At 47.0% G+C, this 22183-nt stretch overlaps 1 protein-coding gene across 8 annotated transcripts in view; it reads right to left on the reverse strand.

The window, feature by feature from the left end:
* Positions 1-22183, reverse strand: part of DNM1 (dynamin 1) — a 134185-nt gene that overhangs the window by 77233 nt on the left and 34769 nt on the right. For 6 of the 8 annotated variants that reach the window (XR_009152327.1, XR_009152325.1, XR_009152326.1 and 3 more), the window contains exons 11-13: positions 7637-7723; positions 6497-6567; positions 3196-3247 (exon numbers count right to left, since the gene is read on the reverse strand). Coding sequence is in view for 5 of the 8 variants with exons in the window: in XM_058159600.1 (XP_058015583.1) it covers positions 3196-3247; positions 6497-6567; positions 7637-7723 (210 nt within the window). In the remaining 3 variants the exon portion in view is untranslated. Of the gene's footprint in view, positions 1-3195; positions 3248-6496; positions 6568-7636; positions 7724-18167; positions 18307-22183 lie in introns of all 8 variants that reach the window. The other 2 variants (XM_058159597.1, XM_058159601.1) reach the window with 1 other exon arrangement.

Raw genomic sequence — 22183 nt, forward strand, 5'->3', positions numbered from 1 at the left:
TCCGGGGAGCATACAACTCAAGCCAACGATCTGAGATTAGTGATGTGAAGTCTTGAAGGAGGGGGAAAAAAAATATCTGGAAAAGCTTTAAGGGAAATCACATTTTTTCCTGCCCCCACCCCACCCTCACCCCCGGCCTTCGCCACCCCACCTCACCCCAAGTCTAAAAGGGGAAACTTTTTGCAAAACTATGCAATGCATGCAGCCGTATTTGCATAGTCAGGGTTATTGATTAAGCAGGGAAAAGGAAGAGATGAGAAACGAAGGAGTTAATAAGCATTTCACAACTAAGCAAGGACAGTGCGCGGGAAACGAAACCGGAGTTCCTCTGTTGGGTTTGTGCTGCGTGTGTGTATGAACCCATCAAGCATCCTCACAGCTTGACCGTGTTCACACCATGAACCTCAGCACCTTGGAAAGTCATGTTCTCCACCTATCTAAAGAACAACCAGTTTGGGGTTCCCCACTTTCCACAACCACCACACACCCCTGGAACAGGGTTAAATTCAAGAAGTCCCCACGTTCCTAAGATGGCGGCCTTCAAAAGGTTGGGGTTTTGACCACCAGGAGCTCCAGAAAAGATGGTCTGGAGAGAGTGACAATTATCCACCGCATCTCCAGAACATCAGTTTGGAGGCACTCTACTGAAGAGGTCCCATCTCAAGCTACTACTAGAGGTTTTTATTTACTCAACTGGTCACTGCAGGGCCATCCCATTGACCTACATATCCTTTGCACAGTGCCCTCAGGAGACAACCGTGTTGGGTGCCAGCACACAAATGACATTGTTGTTGTTTTTTTGGAAATGTGTTGATTTCCATACCTATCATCCTAAATTCTGGTCAACTGATATCCGTTGCCTATTTCTCACCCCCACCATTTGTTGAGTATTCCATGCTTCTCCCCAGCTTGGAAACTGCCTGTTGAGTTTCAGATACATTTAAAAGCGCTCGTCTATATGTCCTGCTCCTTAAAAGGAGCATCTCCCAGACGGAAGACGATGGGAGAGCTGTAGTAACCACAGCACCGGCTATGGCAGTTATGGGCATTTGAATTAGTTTTTTAAGGGATGTTTTTAATTACTGTGTGTATTTATATTTTATCTGCCTGTTCACCGCCCTGAGTCCTTCGGGAGAAGGGCGGTATACAAATTAAAATATTATTATTATTATTATTATTATAAGAAGCGAAATCGCCTTCCCAAACTGGAAGCTAATCAGGATGGGTGACTTTGCAAATATGAAACCTCTGGGATGTTGGAAAGGTGGAATTTTAAACAATTTTAATTGTTTGAATTTTACTATTCCCTTCACGTTTCTCTGATCCGCCTGACCCTTGTCCAATTTGAATATTTTTGCTTCCTTATTTCTCTTTCCCGAGAAACCTGGGTCAGATTTTGACTCCTTTCTCCTCCCTGCCTTGTCGGCACATCTCCCAGAGGTTCTAAAATTATTATTATTATTATTATTTTTTCAGACATGGCCACAAACAACGAGTGGCTATTTTATTTTCCCACCCCCCTCTTCTTACTCACCAGGATCTCATCCTGAAAAAACAGAGCCGCACCAGCAGAAACAACAGGAGCAAAGAAAGGAAAAATTATTACTCAAAAAACAAAACAACAACCAAAAAAAAGCAATTGGAAGGAAGAAGCTGCGCACACCAAAAGTGTGTGTATATATACATAGAGAGAGAGAGACACACACATAAATGCATAGATGTATATACACACATATACATATAGCTTTCCCGATTTGATTCCACTGAATGCGGGCACCACAATATTCAGACTTACTCCATGCTTGTAGAGGACGATGGGAACTGTAGTCTCAAAGCATTTGGAGGATGCTGACTTTGGAAAGACAGGTAGATGATAACACCCCTGCCCCCCCAAACCCACCCCAAATATTTATCACTGGAGGTTTTTGCTCAAACCAAATAGCCCGTAACATTAAAAATAAAAAAACAAAGCTCATGCCACAAAAGGAGATTTGCTTAAGTTAAAAAGGAGAAAAAAGAAGAAAGGAGGAAAAATTAAGCATAGGGGCTGATCTTGAAGGACCCCTGAATTGAGATTATGGATGGCACAATTATGGGGGTGCAGCGTTTCCACTCAACTTAAGACAAGTTTAGGAGCTGGGGTCCAAAATTGACGGAGAAGGAAGGCAAAAGCAGATTTAAGAGTACATCTTTCCTAAGACGATATATATATATTATTTTATTTTTCTTTATGTACACTGAGAGCTTATGCACCAAAGACAAATTCCTCGTGTGTCCAATCACACTTGGCCAATAAAGAATTCTATTCTAATTCTAATTCTAAAAGACGTGTTGATGAAAAAGACAGAAAACTCGACGTTGAAACTGGACGGCCTTCCTTATCTGGGTGACCCGTTTCAACTTACTACAGACAGTCCTTGACTTACAACGGCTCATTTAGTGACCATTCAGAGTTTCAAGTGAAACAAGGGACTTGTGGCCGTTTTTCACACTTACGACCGTTGCGGTGATCCAAATTTGGATGCTTGGCATCTGACTCAGTGTCCCGGGGTTCCTGCGATTCCCCTTTTATGACCGTCTGACAAGCAAAGTCAAATGGGAAGCCAGATTCACTTAACGACCATATTTACCAACTGAACAACGACCGTGTTACCTCCAGAGTCGGACATCAACGAGGAAGAGGAACAGGGGGAGCCTGTTCCCAGTGCGCACATGCCCAGAGCTGCCAGAAGGCAAGAACAATTAAGACAAAAGGGATGACTCGGGAGTAAGGCTTGGAGATGATTGGCCCCTCCCATAAACCATAAAGGAGGAGCAAAGGCACGTGAGCCTTTGCAGGAAGCAACTTTGTTCATTCTGGTCGGTTTAAATTCTGAAGCTCCGTTTTGACTCTGTGCTCCGTGTGGCCTCGCAAAGCTAATTGACCATTAGGTCTTTGGCAGCGTGTCAACGAAGATAAAGGAAGCCTGGGTCAGGACACTTACCCATCTTGAAAAATGGGGTGAAAACGGGCGCCGATGGATGGCCAACGTATAGAAACCGAATTTATCTACGTAGATGACACAGTCCACATCATCCCCCGACATCCACAATGGACATTAATGAAAGCATCCACCATAAATCATGCCAAATAACAGGGAAGACCCCTGACATCCATTCAGGACACTAAGTTTCAATTATTTGAAGGATTCTTACTTGATTCCCGGCTGTTTTCTTCTTACTCATTTGGCTGCTCCTTTGCTGAGCGCTGCAAAAGAGACATTTATATAATTTAAATTCCAATAATCCTTTGCAACTTTGCAACGTTAAGTTCTCAAGCAAGCAAGCAATCAGAAATAGAGCTGGAAGGGACCTTGACGGTCTTCTAGTCCAGGGGTCTCCAACCTTGGCAACTTTAAGCCTGGAGGACTTCAACTCCCAGAATTCTGGTTGGAGATTCTGGTTGCCAAGGTTGGAGATTCTGGTTGCCAAGGTTGGAGACCCCTGTTCTAGTCCAACCCCCAGCTCAAGCAGGAAACCCTATCCCATTTCAGGCAGGAGGCTGTCCGGTCCTTTGTTAAAAACCTCCAGTGATGAAGGACCCACAATTTCCAGAAGAAACTGTTCCGCTGGTTAATTGTCCTTACTATTGGGAAGTTTCTCCTTAATTCCAGGGTGCTTGATCAGTTTCCATCCATTGCTTCTTGTCCTGCCCCCTGGTGCTTCGGAAAATAGGTTAACCCCCTCCTCTTTGTGGTAGCCTCTCAAACATTGCAACATTGCTATCATGTCACTTCTCATCTTTCTTTTCTCTAGACTGGCCATACCCAGTTCCTGTAACCGTTCTTCATATGTTTTAGTCTCCAATCTCCTAATCATCTTAGTTGCTCTTCTCTGCACTTGTTCCAAAGTCTCAAAACAGGCTGGAAGTGTCTTCTGGTGCCATTAAATTCTCCCTCCCAATGTGTTCAGATCAGTTAAGTAAAGGTAAAAGTCCCCCTCGCACAAATGTGCTAGTCGTTCCCGACTCTAGGGGGTGGTGCTCATCTCCATTTCAAAGCCGAAGAGCCAGCGCTGTCCGAAGACGTCTCCGTGGTCATGTGGCCGGCATGACTCAACGCCAAAGGCGCACGGAACGCGGTGACCTTCCCACCAAAGGCGGTCCCTATTTTTCTACTTGCATTTTTTTAAGTGCTTTCGAACTGCTAGGTTGGCAGAAACTGGGACACGTCATGGGAGCTCACCCCATTACGCAGCACTAGGGATTCGAACCGCTGAACTGCTGACCTTTCAATCGCTCAGTGTCTTAGCCTCTAAGCCACCGCGTCCCTTTTATCAGTTAGTGACAGGGAAATCTGGTGAGGGATAGGGGTGTGTTGTGCCTCGCCCGCCCTCCTCTCCGCAGCCGGGCCCCTCCCATCTCCTGCTATCTCAGCCAGAGACTGATAGTGAAGAAGAATGGCCTGGCATACCTTCAGCCCCCAGCCCTGGCACCATGCCCGGACAGACTGAGCAAACAAACCTCCCTCCTATAGCATATGAGCATGAAGCCAGCCACGAGCTAGAATTGCCGGCAGCTGAGCAGGAAGATGAAAAGTGGACAGATCCCCGCTTCCGGAGAATGGAGAGGCGACGTCAGCAAAAGGAAGGGAGGGGTAGGCCTGGATAAGTGCTGAGTCACGGAGCCACACCCCATGGCCTATATAAAGGATCTGCTTTTTGGCATTCCTTGAGTCAGGCAAAGTCTCATCTGGTTGCTGAAGTCACACCTTGGATTCCTGCCAGCCCTGAGAACTCTGACAGGACTTTGGCAAAGCTGCAGAGGCTTTGTGGCCACGCTTGAGACAGACTTCCCCGACCCGGCCGTCAGAGGAGGAGTGGGACACGACAGGGTGGTCTCTTTGTGATTTCGCAGGATGCACATTTCATGAGAAATGCTCCTCACAAGTTGCAGACTGCCTCAGTATTCAGAATTCTTTCATGTCCCCAGCCTATTCGTTTTACTTATTAACCAGTTGGTTCTCCTGCCACATCTCGGTGGGTCACAATTACAAAAAAAAAACACAACCCACTAGAATGGTACAAGAGGCTAAGAAAATATATTAAAAACCTAAAACTTTATATGCCCTCTGGAAAACCCAAAGATGCTTTTTCGAAAGGCAACTGGACTTTCTTTGCTTTTCTTTGAAGATGTTTTGCTTCTCATCCAAGAAGCTTCTTCAGTTCTTCAGAAGGCAACTGGACTTCGTTTTTCCTAGCAGAGGTTTCACTTCTCATCTACGAAGTTCTGACTGAAGAGTCTTCTTGGGTGAGAACTGAAGAAGCTTCTTCGATGAGAACGGTGGCGAAATCCAATTTTTTTTACTACTGGTTCTGCGGGCGTGGCTTGGTGGGCATGGCAGGGAAAGGATGCTGCAAAATCTCCATTCCCACCCCACTTCAGGGGAAGGATACTGCAAAATCCCCATTCCAGGGGAAGGATTCTGCAAAATCCCCATTCCTACCCCACTCCAGGGGGAAAGATACTGCAAAATCCCCATTCCCATTGCACTTCAGGGGGGAGGATACTGCAAAAATCCCCATTCCCATCGCATTCCAGGGGAAGGATACTGTAAAAAATCCCCATTCCCACCCCACTCCAGGGGAAGGATTCTGCAAAATCCCCATTCCTACCCCACTCCAGGGGGAAAGATACTGCAAAATCTCCATTCCCACTGCACTCCAGGGGAAGGATACTGCAAAAATCCCCATTCCCACCCCACTCCAGGGGGGAGGATACTGCAAAATCCCCATTCCCATCGCATTCCAGGGGAAGGATACTGTAAAAAATCCCCATTCCCACCCCACTCCAGGGGAAGGATACTGCAAAATCCCCATTCCCACCCCACTCCAGGGGGAAGGATACTACAAAATCCCCATTCCCATTGCACTCCAGGGGAAGGATACTGCAAAAAATCCCCATTCCCACCCCACTCCAGGAGAAGGATACTGCAAAATCTCCATTCCCTCCCCACTCTCGGGCCAGCCAGAGGTAGTATTTGCTGGTTCTCTGAATTTCTCTAAACTACTCAAAATTTCCGCTACCGGTTCTCCAGAACCTGTCAGAACCTGCTGGATTTCACCCCTGGATGAGAAGCGAAACCTTTTCAAGGGAAAAGAAAATCCAGTTGCCTTCTGGAGAACTGAAGAAGCTTCTTGGATGAGAAGCGAAACCTCTTCAAGGAAAAACTAAGTCCAGTGGCCTTCTGGAGAACGGAAGAAGCTTCTTAGATGAGAAGCAAAACCTCATCAAGGAAAAACCAAGTCTAGTGGCCTTTTGAAAAAGCACATTTGGGACAACCATGACCTGGATGATTGAGAACCTCCATAGCCCTCTGGAAAAGCCGTGTTTTTAACTTTTCCCAGAAGGCAGATAATAAAATAAGAGTTAACATCTGGGTGAGATTTGTCAAGAGGAACAACTTCAACACCAAAGTGTTAGACAGGAGTCATCTCATAGAAGTAGGTATTGACTTACTTGGCAAACCCGATGAAGTCTTCATGGTTGGTATTCATGTAGGCCAATTCAATGTCTATCAGGAGCATGACCTGGGTACGAAAACCATGGCAAGGAAGAGATGAAGCATCTCAAAACGACCTTCATCAACATCTCGACACTAAGCTCAGGGCCTCCAAAACTGTGGGTCTTCTGCTCCTGTAACCCATAGGGAGGGGGATTATGGGAGTCGAAGTCCAGCTTGTTTGGCGGCTCTCCAGAGGTGGAAAGCTAGGCTTTGTCGGGGCGGTGGGGGAGAAGCGTGGACTCCAAATGAAAAACTGTCCAAGGGGTCCCTCTGGAAGGTGGCAGTTGGGGGGGCTACAGAAATGGGAAGCGTCTCCAGATAGACCAGGGGGTCACCAACCTTTCGGACCTCAGAGACCACTAAATTCATCATTTTAAATCCCGTGGACCACTAATATGATCTGCCTAATCACTGGCTGGCTGGGCGTGGCTAGGTGGTCATGTGACTGGGTGGGCGTGGCCAACCGGATGTCACTCATTTTGAGGGGCGCCTTGCCAGCCTCTACTCGCTACTCCTTGCCTGCCTGCCCGGGCTCCTTAGGGCCTCAACAGGAGGCAGTTGCTGGAGCTAAGCAGCCACCACCACGAGAAAGAGTTGGCAAAACAGCTCAGTTCAAATTGGATCTGGCTGAGAAGGAGGCTCAGCAGAAGCACCTCACTGAGGACTAGGAGCATAGGCTTTCCAAGCAGAGGGAAGTCCTGCGGGCGCGCAAAGCCAGGTACCAGCGCCTGGAGGCTCAGCAGGCTGAGATGGTCAGCCAGTTCCAGGCCAGGATGCAGTCCCACTGGAATGAGGCTCTCCAGCTCTTCACCACCAGGGGCGCTTCCCTCCAGCCTTCGCCCAAAGCCCCACACCAGGAGGCTGAAGCAGACCCCAAGTCGGAATTTCTGCCCCCCTCCGACCCACACAAAAAGACCCCAAAGGGGGAGACTCTCTGCAGCCACACAAACGTTCATTGCACGTATCCAGCCCAGGGGCCGTAGTTTGAGGACCCCTGATTTAGCGCAATATTTAAAAATGCAAATACATTTTTCTGCGGACCACCAACATTTTCTCGCAGACCACCAGTTGGTGACCGCTAAGATAGAACCTACCTGGTCTTTGGTCTTTCCTTCTCTGTCCCGGATGTGGGTGGTCACGATACGTTCCATCTCCTCTCGCAGGTGGGGATATTGGCTTAGCTGTATGGGGAGGAAAAAATGGAGAAGGAAGAATGTCCAGACAGAGAAGAAGATGGTGGAAAACATACCCCGACACCCTCCAGGAATATCTGGCCAACATTGTTGGGGAGCGTGAGAAAGCACGAGGGAAGAATATGGAAAAAAGCAAGCAAGCTGTGAAGATGTTTTCCAACGTTCAACCAAGTTTGGAAGTACTTCCTTAAGGCACATTGTATAAGCCTGCTTTCAATCACACTGGGCTCTCTTTTCAATAGAGGACAAATACATCCATGGTGGCTTGCAAATCATGGCTTAAGGAATCAGTAGGTGGAGGGCGTCTGGCCAACCGGGCCTTAGCCAATCAACCATGTTTCAAGGAACCATGGCTTGGGGCGACGCCGACCGCAACTTCTTCCTTGCCAGGAGGACGATGCTGAATATGAGTTACGGAGTACATCCAAACACATTTTGATTTTTTTAAAATTTAATTTTATGGAATTAACGATAGCCAGCCCTTCAGAAGACTCTGGGTGGGTTTAACAAGGACGCCATCCTTAACCATCATTTAACAAGGGGTGAGGAGACTATTTACAATGTTTGGACGTTTGCTGTTGTTGCGAAGCAGTGTTTCTCGACCTCGGCCCCCCTGGAAGGTGTCTGGACTTCGACGCCCAGAATTCAGCGGGCTGGGGGATTCTGGGAGTTGAAGTCCGCACGTCTTCAAACAGCCAAGGTGGAGACAGCGAAAACCAAATCAATAAACCAAACCCAGTTTGGGAATTGGAAAACATCTTCCCAACTCTTCTCACCCAAAACAGACCCCACTCCATTCCTCTCCCACCCGCACCTCTAAAAAAAAATTGCAAAAAAAAGTAACCCCCCCCACCAGTTTATGCCACGTTTTGACCATCGCCATTTGGCGCGTCTCATGCGGGGGAGGGGGGAGAAGCATCCAACGTTGTGGGAAAGCGAGGACATGCACGACAAGGACACGGGTGGGGCCACGAGCCACTCACGATACAGATACATCTGTTTCCCTACCCACCCCGACCCCCCCAAAAAAGGATCATGCATTGGGGTGCAAAGGGGAGGGGAGAGGGGGCTGTAAGATAAGCAGCACCCAGAAAATGCCATCCTTTTGAACGGGCAAACCGGAGGAGGGGACTGGCGGATGCCTTAAAATTAGGGGTGTCGTCAAATTCAGCCTCAAGGGACACCCTGTTTCTGGCTCCTAAATCTTTCTAACCGTGATCCCAGAGGAAGATGCCTTTCCCTGCAAACTATGGCTTGTCAGATCCCCTGATCCACCACTAACCTACATCTCCAGATAGATGGAATTGATGCAACCCGGTCGCCCCCACCTCTTCCTATCCATGGCCACGATCCAGGGGGGATCCTAACCCTGACTTGGAATTAGGATTTCATGGTAGGCATGATCAGGGGTGAAATCTAAACATTTTCCCTACCGGTTCTGTGGGCGTGGCTTAATTTGTGGGCGTGGCTTGGTGGTTCAGGTGACCCAGTGGGCGTGGCTTGGTGGTCAGGTGACTGAATGGGCATGGCCAATAATAATAAATAATAAAAATAATAAACGAAATATACAAAACTTGGGAGCACACCGGTCTACCTTCTTTAAAAATAGAGGCACCAGTCTAGTAATTGCCTTGTTTTGGGGAGCACACCGGTCTGCCTTCTTTAAAAATAGAGGCATCGGTCTACTAATTGCCATTTTTTGGGAGCGCACCGGTCCACCTTCTTTAAAAATAGAGGCACCGGACTACTAATTGCCTTTTTTTGGAAGCGCACTGGTCTACCTTCTTTAAAAATAGAGGCACTGGTCTACTAATTGCCTTTTTTTGGGAGCACACCGGTCTACGTTCTTTAAAAATAGAGGCACCGGTCTACTAGCCACCTACAGTGCTGATCAGCTGTAGTGCGGCCCTTTGAAGCACTGCAGCAGTCATTTAAGGCTGTTTGCAGCTATATCATCACCAAGAGCTTCAGGGACAGAGAAGAGGAACAGCGAGGCGTGGGCGGTGGGGGGGGAGGGCATGGATTTTTGCTACCGGTTCTCCAAACTACCCGCCCCCATCGCTACCGGATCACGCGATCCGGTCCGAACCGAGAGCATTTCAACCCTGGGCATGATGCTGACATGCTTTGCTCCCGGACATAACGCCAGATCTGACTCACACGTGAAAGAAGCCGTGGAAAAGAGCCCTAGCATGTGGCTTGTTGGTTAGTTTGTGGCTTAATACCCTGTGCGAACATAGAAAATGGCTGCCAGGGGTCCCGATGCCAGGGAAATGAAATTGGTGAATTCTAGAGAGCGAGAGCAAAACTCCACCACAACAGATATCATCCTTTACCCAAGTTCATGCTTCACTGGCTTGGACTACATGTCCTATCGTTCTTGATTGCCTCCCAAACCCAACCTCATTTCCCAAGCGCCCTCATATTTTTCCTTGCTTCGAGAGGGCCAGGATGCTTTTATATTAGAGCTGGAAGGGACCTGGGAGGTTGTTGTGTCTCGTCCGATCTCACCACAGCCGGGGCCTTCTTATCTGCTTCCGAACACGGAGGAATGTCCTAGTATGCCTCCCGGCCCCAGCCCTGGCTCCATGCCCAGACAGGCTGAAGAGGAGGAAGTATCTCCAGCCCCCAGCTCTGGCTCCATGCCCAGGCAAACGGAGCAACTAGACCCCTCCCCCTCCTCCACAGCATGTGAGCCTGAGGGAGGTCAATTGCCAACAGCTGCAGACTGGAGTGACCCTCGCGTCAGAAGACTTGATAGGCGGAGGCAACAGAAGGAAGGGAGGGGCAGGCCTGGATAAGTGCTGAGTCATGGAGCCACACCCCATGGCCTATATAAAGGATCTGCTTTCTGGCATTCTCTGAGTCAGGCAAAGTCTAAACATATCTTGCTGAAGTCACTTTCTGGTCTCCTGCCTGCCCTGAGGACTTTGCTAGGACTTTGGCAGAGCTGCAGAGGCACGCCTGATTCGGATTTCCCTGACCTGGCCGTCAGCGGAGGAATGGGACACGACAGAGGTCTTCTAGTCCAATCCCGCTGCTCAGGCAGGAAACCCTAGACAAATTTCAGACAAATGCTTGTCCAATCTCTTTTTGAAAACTTCCAATGTTGGAAGCACCCTCAACTTCTGGAGGGAAGCCGTTCCGCTGGTTTATTGTTCTCGCTGACAGGAAATTTTTCCTCAGTTCCAGGTTGCTTTTCTCCTTGGTTAGTTTCCATCCATTGCTTCTTGTCCTGCCTTCAGGTGCTTTGGAGAATAGCTTGACTCCCTCATCTTTGGGGCAGCCCCTGAGGTATTGGAGGGCTGCTTTCATGTCTCCCCTATTCCTTCTTTTCATCAAACTAGACACACCAGTTGCTGCAACCATCCTTCATATGTCCAAAAGGTGTTTTTTTCAAGAGGCAATTTTAGTTTCTGGTTTTTCTTGGAAGACGTTTCACTTCTCATCCAAGAATCTCCTTCAGCTCTGGATGAGAAGCGAACTGAAGACGCTTCTTAGAATAGAATAGAATAGAATAGAATTTTTTATTGGCCAAGTGTGATTGGACACACAAGGAATTTGTCTTGGTGCATATGCTCTCAGTGTACATAAAAGAAAAGATACCTTCATCAAGGTACAACATTTACAACACAATTGATGGTCAATATATCAATATAAATCATAAGGATTGCCAGCAACAAGTTATAGTCATACAGTCATAAGTGAAAAGAGATTGGTGATGGGAACTATGAAACGATTAATAGTAGTGCAGATTCAGTAAATAGTTCTTGGATGAGAAGCGAAACGTCCTCTTGAAAAAAGCACCTTTGAGGGAATTATGACTGAGAATCTTCGTAGACATCCTTCATACACTTTAGCCTTCACTTCCCCTAATCATCTTGGTTGCTCTTCTCTGTAGTCTTTCCAGAGTCTCAACATCTTTTTTTTATGTTGCGATGACCAGAACTGGACGCAGTATTCGAAGTGTGGCCTTACCAAAGCATTATAAAGTGATATTAACACTTGGTGTGATCTTGATTCTATCCTTATACTAGCTGGATACCTGTGCTTCGCTACGAAACTATGTGATTGGGTGGCGATTCGTAAGTGGAAGGCGTAGACATTTTGGTCAGGCAGCAACATTTAGTACTGTAAGGAGCCCCAGACCCCTCCTGAGCGAAGGAGTGGAACGTCTGCCAGCTTGAACTGAGGTAATAATGGAACGTGAGGCAACTGGCAGTTGGAACAGAGTTCTTTTCAAGTGGGGAGGGGGAGTAGAATGCCTAACTTCTTAGCATCAGAGCATGTTAATCAGGGGTGAAATGCTCTGAAGTCTGCTACCGGTTCACTTCGCTACTGGTTCGCTTCATGCGTGCATGCGCGGTGCAAGCCAAACGCACGCTTCGTGCACATGCGCACCACAGGTGCTACTGTGCAGCGCCGAAAAAGGAGGATTAGGAAGCTTTTTCTTAGTCTGCAAAGGTAAGTAGAACAGCGAGGGGTGGGGAACAGCTGTGCCACGCGATTTAGATTCACCAGAAAGCAGGATTTCCTGTTTTCTAGCGAATATAAATCACGCGGCACAGCTGATCGTCGGAAGTACTGGTTCGCCCGAACCGGTAGCATTTTATTTATTACCGGTTCGCCCGAATCGGTAGCATTTCACCCCGGTGTTAATATAATACTGTATACAAAATACTAATGATCGGATGGTCATTTCAAACAATCCTTTCTTAGCAAGCACCTGGAAGCCAAGAGGAACGTATGTGCCAAATTTCAAGTTTGTAGCTTTTACGGTTCTGGAGATTTCATGATTTCGCTATTATAGAGAGAGATTCTTGAGATCCTTTCTATATTCCTTCCGAGGCCACGTTGGCCTCTGTTCCACCCCTCCTTCTCCCAAAAATTTTGATTTCTCTTTCAGGCAGATCTGTCATCTCTTCTCCATTCTTCACCGACACCCACACAGGGACTCTTGGAAAAAACAGATGGATCTATTTCCTGTCTCGTTTAGCAAATTCTTAGGAATGATTTTCCTTCCCCCCCCCCTCCTCCTCTCAAATGCAGGATTTTTAAAACGTTTTTTTTCTTTTTCTTTTTCTTTTTTTTTTTGCAGCCACGAGGCGGGTTTTGCCTGAAATGAGTTCACCGTTGAGGAATTTGGGGAGCAGAAAGCCCTTGTCGGGAAGAGAAGAGGAAAAAAAAAACCACGTGAAAGTGCTGTTTAAACAGCTCCAGTTTTCATTCATCCCCGATGCAGGGAGTCCTCGATTTGCAACCGGTCATTTTGGTGTCCGTTTTGAAGTCACGACGGCACTGAAAAAAGTGAGATGTCGCCACATATTTCACTGCAGCATCCCCATCTTCACATGATCATGGTTGACTCGGCCTTCCGGCCTTCCATTGTTCGGTAGACGAGGACCCAGATTGTTGGGGGCAAGAGGATGACTCTGCAAACTGCTTAGAGAAGGCTGTAAAAGCACTGTGAAGCGATATATAAAGTCTAAGGGCTATTCTGCTATTGCTGTAGCTGATCGGATGTTGTATTAGGAGCCGTGGTGGAATAGAGGTTAGAATGCAGAATTGGAGGTTAATTCTGCCCACTGCCAGGAGTTTGATCCTCTCTGGCTAAAGGTTGACTCAGACTTCCATCCTTCTGAGGTTGGTAAAATGAGGACCCAGATTGTTGGGGGCAAGAGGCTGACGCTGTAAACCGCTTAGAGAGAGCTGTAAAAGCCCTGTGAAGCAGTATATGCTATTGGTCCGTCTGACTGTCTCTCTGTCTCTCTGTCTGTCTCTCTGTCTCTGTCTCTGTCTCTCTCTCTCTATGTCCAATATCTATCTATCTATCTATCTATCTATCTATCTATCTATCTATCTATCTATCTATCTATCTATCTATCTATCTATCTACCTACCTACCTACCTACCTACCTACCTACCTACCTACCTACCTACCTATCTACTGTGGTGGCACGGTGGTTAAAATGCAGTATTGCAAGCTAATTCTGCTGACTGCCAGCAGTTCGATTCTGACCAACTCAAAGTTGACTCAGCCTTCCATCCTTCTGAGGTGGTTAAAATGAGGATCCAGATTGTTGGGGGGCAAGAGGCTGACTCTGTAAAATTGCTTAGCGAGACCTGTAAAAGCCCTGTGAAGCGGTATATAAGTCTATTGATATTGGTCTGTCTGTCTATCTGTCTGTCTGTCTGTCTGTCTGTCTCTCTCTCTCTCTTTCTCTCTCTGTCCAATATCTATCTATCTATCTATCTACCTACCTACCTACCTACCGTGATGGCACGGTGGTTAAAATGCAGTATTGCAAGCTAATTCTGCTGACTGCCAGCAGTTCGATTCTGACCAACTCAAAGTTGACTCAGCCTTCCATCCTTCCGAGGTGGGTAAAATGAGGACCCAGATTGTTAGGGGTCAGAGGCTGACTCTGTAAAACCGCTCAGAGAGGGCTGTAGCGGTATATAAGTCTAAATGCTACTGCTGTCAAAATTTGGGAGTTTGACAGCTGGCATGTATCTACTATGGTTGCAGCGTCCCGGGGTCAAGTGATTGCCATATGCGACCTTCTTACAAGCAAAGAAAGTCAATGGGGGGGAAGCTGTCTTTGTTAATGACCGTGTGATTCAGTTAATAACAATTCAGGCATGATTCACTGAACAGCTGCCTTGCTTTAGCGATAGAAATTCTGGATTCAATTCTCACTTTGCACAACACAATAACAGAGTTGAAGGGACCCTTGGAGGTTTTCTAGTCCAGCCCGCTGCTCAAGCAGGAGACCCTAGACCATTCCAGACAGATGGCTGTCCAGTCTTTTTTTAAAAGCCTCCAGTGATAAGAGCATCCACAACTTCTGGTGGCAAAGCTGTTCCACTGGTTAATTCTTCTCACTGTCAGGAAATTTTTCCTTACTTCTACGTTGCTTCTTGTGTTGCCTTTCTGATATTTTGCAGCTGACCCCGCTCTTCTCAAATATTAGGCTGCTGTTATCATGTCACCACTAGTCCTTCTGTACATTAGAAAACAGAATGATAGAGTTGGAAGGGACCTTGGAGGTCTTCTAGTCCAACCCCCTGCTCAAGCAGGAGACCCTAAACCATTCCAGACAGGTGGCTGTCTAATCTCTTCTTAAAAGCCTCCAATGATGGAATACCCATAACTTTCGAAGGCAAACCGTTCTACTGGTTCAATCAAGCAACCAGAATAGAGCTTCAACATGTTTTAGTCTCCAGTCTCCTAGCTGGAAGGGACCTCGGAGGTCTTCCCCCTGTTCGAACGGGAGACCCTATACCCTTCTGGGCAAATGGTTGTCCAGTCTCTTCTTCAAAACCTCCAGTGATGAAGCGTCCGCAACTTCTGAAGGCAACTTTTGTTCCGCGAGTTAATTGTCCTCCCTGTTAGGGAACTTTCTCCTTCCTCATTTCTATCTTCACCTCCATCAGATGCAGACGCTCGAAGGAGGCTCTTGTCTGCAGAAGACTAAAAAACAGGAAAATAACAGAATATATTTTCCTTCCAATGTCATTTTTCGGTTTCGGGAGCTGAGTTTCGGGTAGCTGCAGCTGCTGAAATCTGCGCCTGGTGCAGTTTTTCAAACTGAAGACTTTTCAAGCAACTCTTCAAAAGACAGGGGGGAAAAAAAGCTAGAGAGAGAGAGAGAAAGAGAGAAAGGAAGAGCCAGTAGGGTGGCTTCCCTCCATCGTCCGAGGGAAGTTGCCAATAGGAAGGAATTCCCTGAGGCAGGAATTGAGAAAGGAAACAAAAGTTCATCCTTTAATCGCCCAGGAATCCTTTTTGTGGGCTATTGTTTTAAGCGAAGAGCAACAAAGCTTCGCCAAGCCTGACCTGCCCTTTTGCTGTTGCATCCAAACACGCATCCGTATTTTCTTCAGATAAGGATGTTAGCTCATCCTTTTCTTGTCTCATTCTTGGTTCCGCCCAAAAGTCTTCCTCGCCCTGCCTAGATCCAGTCTTGAAATACACCCGAGAAGCTGCGCCGTCGTAACCGTTCGAGGTTTTTGGTCTCAACCAAAAAGTCAAAACTTGAGAATTCGAAGTTGGTTCCTGTGGTTCTGTTCGCTGGGTAAATCGAGAGAGCCAAGGAGCCATATTCAAGAGACGTGTGGCGCCATCTAATGGTGTCCAGATGTCCTAAGAACTGTACCCCCTTAACGTAGACCCTGAATTGCGGGTTTTTTTTTGGAATAGAATTGAAATAGTGTTTGGTGATTGTGATTCTCTCCTATTTCACGTGGGATGTTTTGTTTTGTTTTTGTAAATTGATGGAATGCCAATCCGAGGAGAAGAAGGGTTAAGAAATGAGGTTTTGAAAGAAATAAAAGTTCAGATGGGCGCCAACAAGAAGAAAACTGGAAAAAAATGGATGTTGTCGTTTTCGGGCATCAGGATGAAACCCTGCTTAGACCTGAACTGAAGAAGCTTCTTGGGTGAGAAGCGAAACCTCTTCAAGGAAAAACCAAGAAAGTCCAGTTGCTTCTTGAAAAAATACCTTTGGGACAACCGTGACCTGGATGGCTGAAGATCTCCATAGACATTTAGCTACGCCAGAACTGAAGAAGCTTCTTGGGTGAGAAGCAAAACCTCTTCAAAGAAAAAACAAGAAAGTCCAGTTGCCTCTTGAAAAAATACCTTTGGACAACCGTGACCTGGATGGCTGAGGATCTCCATAGACATTTAGCTACGCCAGAACTGAAGAAGCTTCTTGGGTGAGAAGCAAAACCTCTTCAAAGAAAAAACAAGAAAGTCCAGTTGCTTCTTGAAAAAATACCTTTGGGACAACCATAACCTGGATGGCTGAGCATCTCCATAGACATTTAGCTACGCCAGAGCTGAAGAAGCTTCTTGGATGAGAAGTGAAATGTCTTCCAAGAAAAACCAAGAAAGTCCAGTTGCCTCCTGAAAAAGCATCTTTGAGACAACCATGACCTGAATGACTGAGAACCTGAGACCAAGAGTTTGCTCCAGATGGCAAGTAGGACATTTTAAGAACATCTCAGACTACTTTTCTCATTGAGTGGCCACCCCAGGACTTTGAAGCACTCAGAAGAAAGAGAAGATAGAAAACCAACCATCTTCTCCATTGTCCTTCAGAGCTAGAACCTGTCTACTTATGGCCCAACAAGCATCTTCACCCCCATCATCCCTGTTGTGGCCTGCCAGCGGCCAGCAGAGCTGGCAGCAGATTCAGACAGCAAGGAGGTTGGGGAGGAACGTGGGCCGGTCCTGGAGTCTGGGGAAGGCTCGGGTGAGGGCTCTGTGTCGGAGGCAGAGAGGGAGCCAAGGCCATCTGGTAGTTCTTTGCTGCCTCCGGAGTCTCCAGAGTCTGACATCAGCAAGGCAGAAGAACAACAGGAGCCTGTTCCCAGTGTGCACATGTGCAGAGCTGCCAGGAGACAGGAACAATTAAGGAAACAGGGTCGACTTGGGAGTAAGGCTTGGAGATGATTGGCCCCTCCCTTAAGAAATAAAAGGAAGAACGAATGGGATGTGAACTTTTGCAGGAAGCAATTAGTTCATCTGGTCGGTAAAAGCTCTGGAAAAGCTCTGCTTGACTCTGTGCTAAGTTTGGTCTTGCCTTGCGTGTGGCAATTAGTTCCCTGGCAGCATTCCGAGGGAGATAAGGTGGGTGTTTGTAAACACTCCCCTGATAGACTGTTTGAGAAGCCTTTCAGACTGGGAATGACAATAATTCACAGCCCTACGAGTAAAAGAGGTTTGCCGGGACTAAGATTGTGCTGTATGCTTTCTAAGGAAGCCTGGGTCTAACCAAAAAAAAAAGGCACATGGACACATTTTGTGGGTTTCTGTTGTGCCTCGCTCGCCCCCCTCTCCGCAGCCGGGCCCCTCTCATCTCCTGCTATCTCAGCCAGAGACTGATAGTGCAGAAGAATGTCCTGGCATGCCTCCAGCCCCCAGCCCTGGCACCATGCCCGGACAAACTGAACAAACAAACCTCCCCCCGATAGCATGTGCGCCTGAAGCCAGCCACGAGCTGGAATTGCCGGCAGCTGGGGACGAAACGATGCAGTGGATAGATCCACGCTTCCGGAGAATGGAAAGGTGACGTCAGCAAAAGGAAGGGAGGGGCAGGCCTGGATAAGTGCTGTGTCAAGGAGCCACACCCCATGGCCTATATAAAGGATCTGCTTTCTGGCATTCTTTGAGTCAGGCAAAGTCTAATTTGGATTGCTGAAGTCACATCCTGGTCTCCTGCCTGCCCTGAGAACTCTGACAGAACTTTGGCAAAGCTGTAGAGGCTTTGCGGCCACGCTTGATATGGACTTCCCCGACCCAGCCGTCAGAGGAGGAGTGGGACACGACAGTTTCTCTGTGTGTGTGTATCTGCAAAATGGCATTTTTTTTTTAATGGAGGGGGTAGGGAAGTAGCTTTCTCTCCCTCCTTCATAGGATCTTTACCTTGTTGCTACACTTTCTGATGGTGGACGTTAGCTCACTCACTACCATGTCCACACACTTCAAACAGGGCTCCTTCAGTTTTTGCATTTGCTTTTTCACTATGGCTTCGAAAGCGAGGTCAGGCGTGAAGAGACCAGTTCTGCACGATGAAAAGGAGCAGGGGGAGGAAGGGGGGGAAGGTGGATGGGAGGGAGGGAGAAGAAGCAATGAGGAGGGAAAGGAAGGCGTGAAGCAGACGGAAGGAGGAGAGAGTCAAAGAAATACAGAGAGAGAGAGAGAGAGAGAGAGGAGAAAGAAAAGAAGAGGAGAAAAAAAAACACAAGGTAAACAGAGAGAGAAGTGAGTTCTCTTTTCTTTTTTCTTTCTTTTTTTTTTCTGGATCGCTTCGCTCCACGGACAGATGTTTTCCCCAAGAGAGCATCGCTACAGGGTTCCATGTGCTGCCAAGCATCTAGTGAATTCTGCAGGTTAGAAAAAGGATGGGAAATGGCAAGCTACGGGATGAGTTTTTTTAAAAAAAAACGATGAAGGGGAACACGCAGAGATGGGATCTCCCCATTCTTGTCCTCCTTTCCTTTCTCAAACCAAGACTGGGATCCAGCTTGGTTGTCCTTCTTCTCTTAATGTGGTTGTCCGATTTACTCAGGGTGTTCTGTCCCCCTCCCCACCTCACACAGAAGAACGCAGGAGCGAGCGTCTAACAGTCATTTATTCTACAACCGACCTGAATCTCCTTTGTGGATAAAAAACTTGGCAGCTACAGTTCAAATGCCTGCCAAATTCCTTATCACTGTCAGAGATGGGAGTCCACTCGTCCGTAGGCCATTGCCGGGGCAGCCAAGAGTACACAGAATAATTCCTTCACACAGTCCAGGCCTTAACTCAAAAACAACCAATCCGAAGTTCGTGCTTTGCAGTTTTTGTCCGTCACAGGGGCTACAGAGCAACTCCACCTGCTTTTATCCCCTGTGGGGTGTGGCTCAGTGACTCAGCACTCTCTGGGCCTGCCACACCTCTTCCTTTGCTGTGCATGCTTCTCCTTCCGACGCTGCCTGGGATCAATCCAGGATTGATCCTCCTCACCCTCTGTCTGTGGGGGCTCCGACACGCCTTCTTCCTGGCCTTCAGCTGGCACCTGAGGCGTTGCTAGAAAGGAGGGACCTGGAGAGGGAGGCCTTGTCGGCTCCTCCCCTTCATTCTCAGAGTCATCCTCCTCCATGAGGACAGGCTCGGGAGCCGGAGTCACAACACAGGGTGACATCTCAAGGGAACAAGGAAAGTGTGGCATCTTGAGAACTTGAAGACCATAGCTACTACGCATGTGTTGGCATTATGGAAGCTTATCTCCCTAAGGGACTTTTAACTTTGGAAACCGAGTTAAATCTTCCCGTCTTCTTAAAATCATTGAGGTTCGAAGACATGTCTAGGCCTCCTGAGCCAAACTTTATTCAGCCTTAACATCTACCAGATTAATGTTTCTCAACCTTGATCCCTTTAAGATGTGTGGAGTTCGACTCTTAAAATTTCCCCAGCCAGCATGCTATAATCAGCCTGCTTTCCTTCCTTCCTTCCTTCCTTCCTTCCTTCCTTCCTTCCTTCCTTCCTTCCTTCCTTCCTTCCTTCCTTCCTTCCTTCCTTCCCTTCCCTTCCCTTCCCTTCCCTTCCCTTCCCTTCCCTTCCTTCCTTCCCCCCCACATTCTTTCTTCTCCTGTCCTTCAGAACAGGTCAAGGCTCTCTTAGCGGTATGGATTTTCCTGCTCTTCGGAGTGGGTGAGGTAGGTGGGAAGAGGAGGGGGAAAAAACGTAACGGAGAAAGGAGGTGGAAGAGAAGAAATAAATTCAGAAGCAGAAAGGGGCTTAAAGAAAAAGCAAAGAATGTGGATTTGACTCATAGGAAAATTAACGGGGAAGGCGGAATGAGGAAGATCGGTCCTTCTGATTCCCATCGTTCAAAGGACACTGTACACTTGGCAGCCCAAGGGCTAAAGATTTCCAGGAGCGAATGGCACATTTCTGGGTGCTCCTCATAGACACAGGAACCCCTTCCCCCCTCCCCCACCAAGACAGCAGGATAGAAAAAGAAAACTCCCCCCAGCATTCTAGAACCTTGAGGAACCTGCAACAGGGATGCCCGTTTCGTCAAAAGGACCCTAACCCAACCTTACGGCGGTTTCTTGCCAAAGTAGACATGAATCTTGTCCTTTGATGGGAACTGTCTACCAACAAGGGCCTTCTCAAGCTTCGTCCATCTCTTCCCCAATCCCTTACTTACTCCCTACTGGCCAACAACTTGTCCAAGATGGGTTAAGTTCCAGATTCCCACATTTTTAGTCAAATGCCTCTTTCCTTTTGAAGAAAGAACTTCAACCACCATCTTGCTTGAGGTTCTGACTTTTCCTTGCCATTATAATTTCTCTTCAGCTTTGGAAAATGAATAGCTGAGATTGGAACCCGTTCTATGTGTTCCTCTGAATCCATACGTTAACGTATCTGGTTTCTTTCAAGGCCGCCCTTTTCGTGAGGGACTGAGAGAGGGAGGTGTTTTTTAAATTGATGATCTTCAACCCTTTGCTACTCTTTGGGGGCAGGACCCAGACCAAGCCAATCAGAAAACCAGGCCAAGCTCCGGAGATGTAAAAATGGAGCCCTACGATACCATTTTCGCAATCTGAAGACTCAACCCATGTGAATATTTCAAAGGTGAAGACAGAGATAGGATTTTAAGAGTGGTAGAGTCGGTTCAACAATTCCAAAATGGAACTGTTGAATTGTCGGTTGTTATGGATTGATATGAACGGTTCCAAAAATGTGTGATTTGATTGTTCCAAAATGTGTGTGTGTGTGTGTGTGTGTGTGTGTGTATACAGAATTCATCCCCAAATCTATAGATAAATGATAGATAGTTAGATAGGATGAAATAGATAGATAGATAGATAGATAGATAGATAGATAGATAGATAGATAGATAGATAGATAGATAGATAGATAGATAGATAGATAGAATGAGACAGACACAGACAGACAGATAGATAGAATGAGATAGATAGTTAGAGTTAGGTAGATAGGTAGGTAGGTAGGTAGATAGGTAGGATGAGACAGACAGACAGACAGAAAGACAGATAGATAGGATGAGAGAGATAGATAGATAGATAGATGGATGGATGGATGGATGGATGGATGATAGGATAGATAGACAGATAGATAGATGATAGATAGATAGATAGATAGATAGATAGATAGATAGATAGATAGATAGATAGATAAATAGATAATTTGGGGAATTATGGGGGGAGAAATGAGTGAGACCCAGCTAACTATGTTAGAGAGTACATCACTTCACCTTCCTTCATCAAATTGTAAAATGATTCTGCCAACATGGATCAAATATTTCCAAAAAACACTTTGGCAAAGGGAAGGATCATTCCTGGATTTTCAGTAGAATATCCCAATTTTTTGGGGGGGAAAAAAGGCAACAGACGAAGCCAGCCCCAGGTGAAGGAAAGCACTAGCAGAGTTAACTTTGCGATTACCCATTCTTATCAAATCTCAAAAAAACCACACTGACAAGTCCGGGATAATTGTACCGACTCTTTAAAATCCTACCTCCAAATTTGGTTTCTCCGAATTGTAGGTCTCCCGGGCATGAAATGGAAACACTGGCCACCCAAGAGACATTGTTGTTTTTCTTTTGGAGGGGCAAAACAAACAACAAGAACAACAACTCTATAAAGCGAAGAGAACGCAATTATCCCACCTTCTCCCTCTTGACCTGGTACAATCCCAGAATAATTCTAGAACCCCCAAAACTTTGATCGGAGAACCATTGAAAGGCCGGGTTTTACCCTCTTCAGCGTCGCCGTGGCTTTTCTGATCGGCTAAGAAACATCCAGCAAGGTTCTCTCAAGTCCAGTCATGCTGTGAAGAAGGCCAACCCAGGACAAAACGAAAGGACGTTTGCGCCAGGCGGGATCAGCCCCCTAGATCAGAAACGCTGTGCTTCGGCTGGTGGTGGCGGC

Source organism: Ahaetulla prasina, chromosome 16 (assembly GCF_028640845.1).
Source record: "Ahaetulla prasina isolate Xishuangbanna chromosome 16, ASM2864084v1, whole genome shotgun sequence".
Taxonomy (NCBI): Eukaryota; Metazoa; Chordata; class Lepidosauria; order Squamata; family Colubridae; genus Ahaetulla; species Ahaetulla prasina.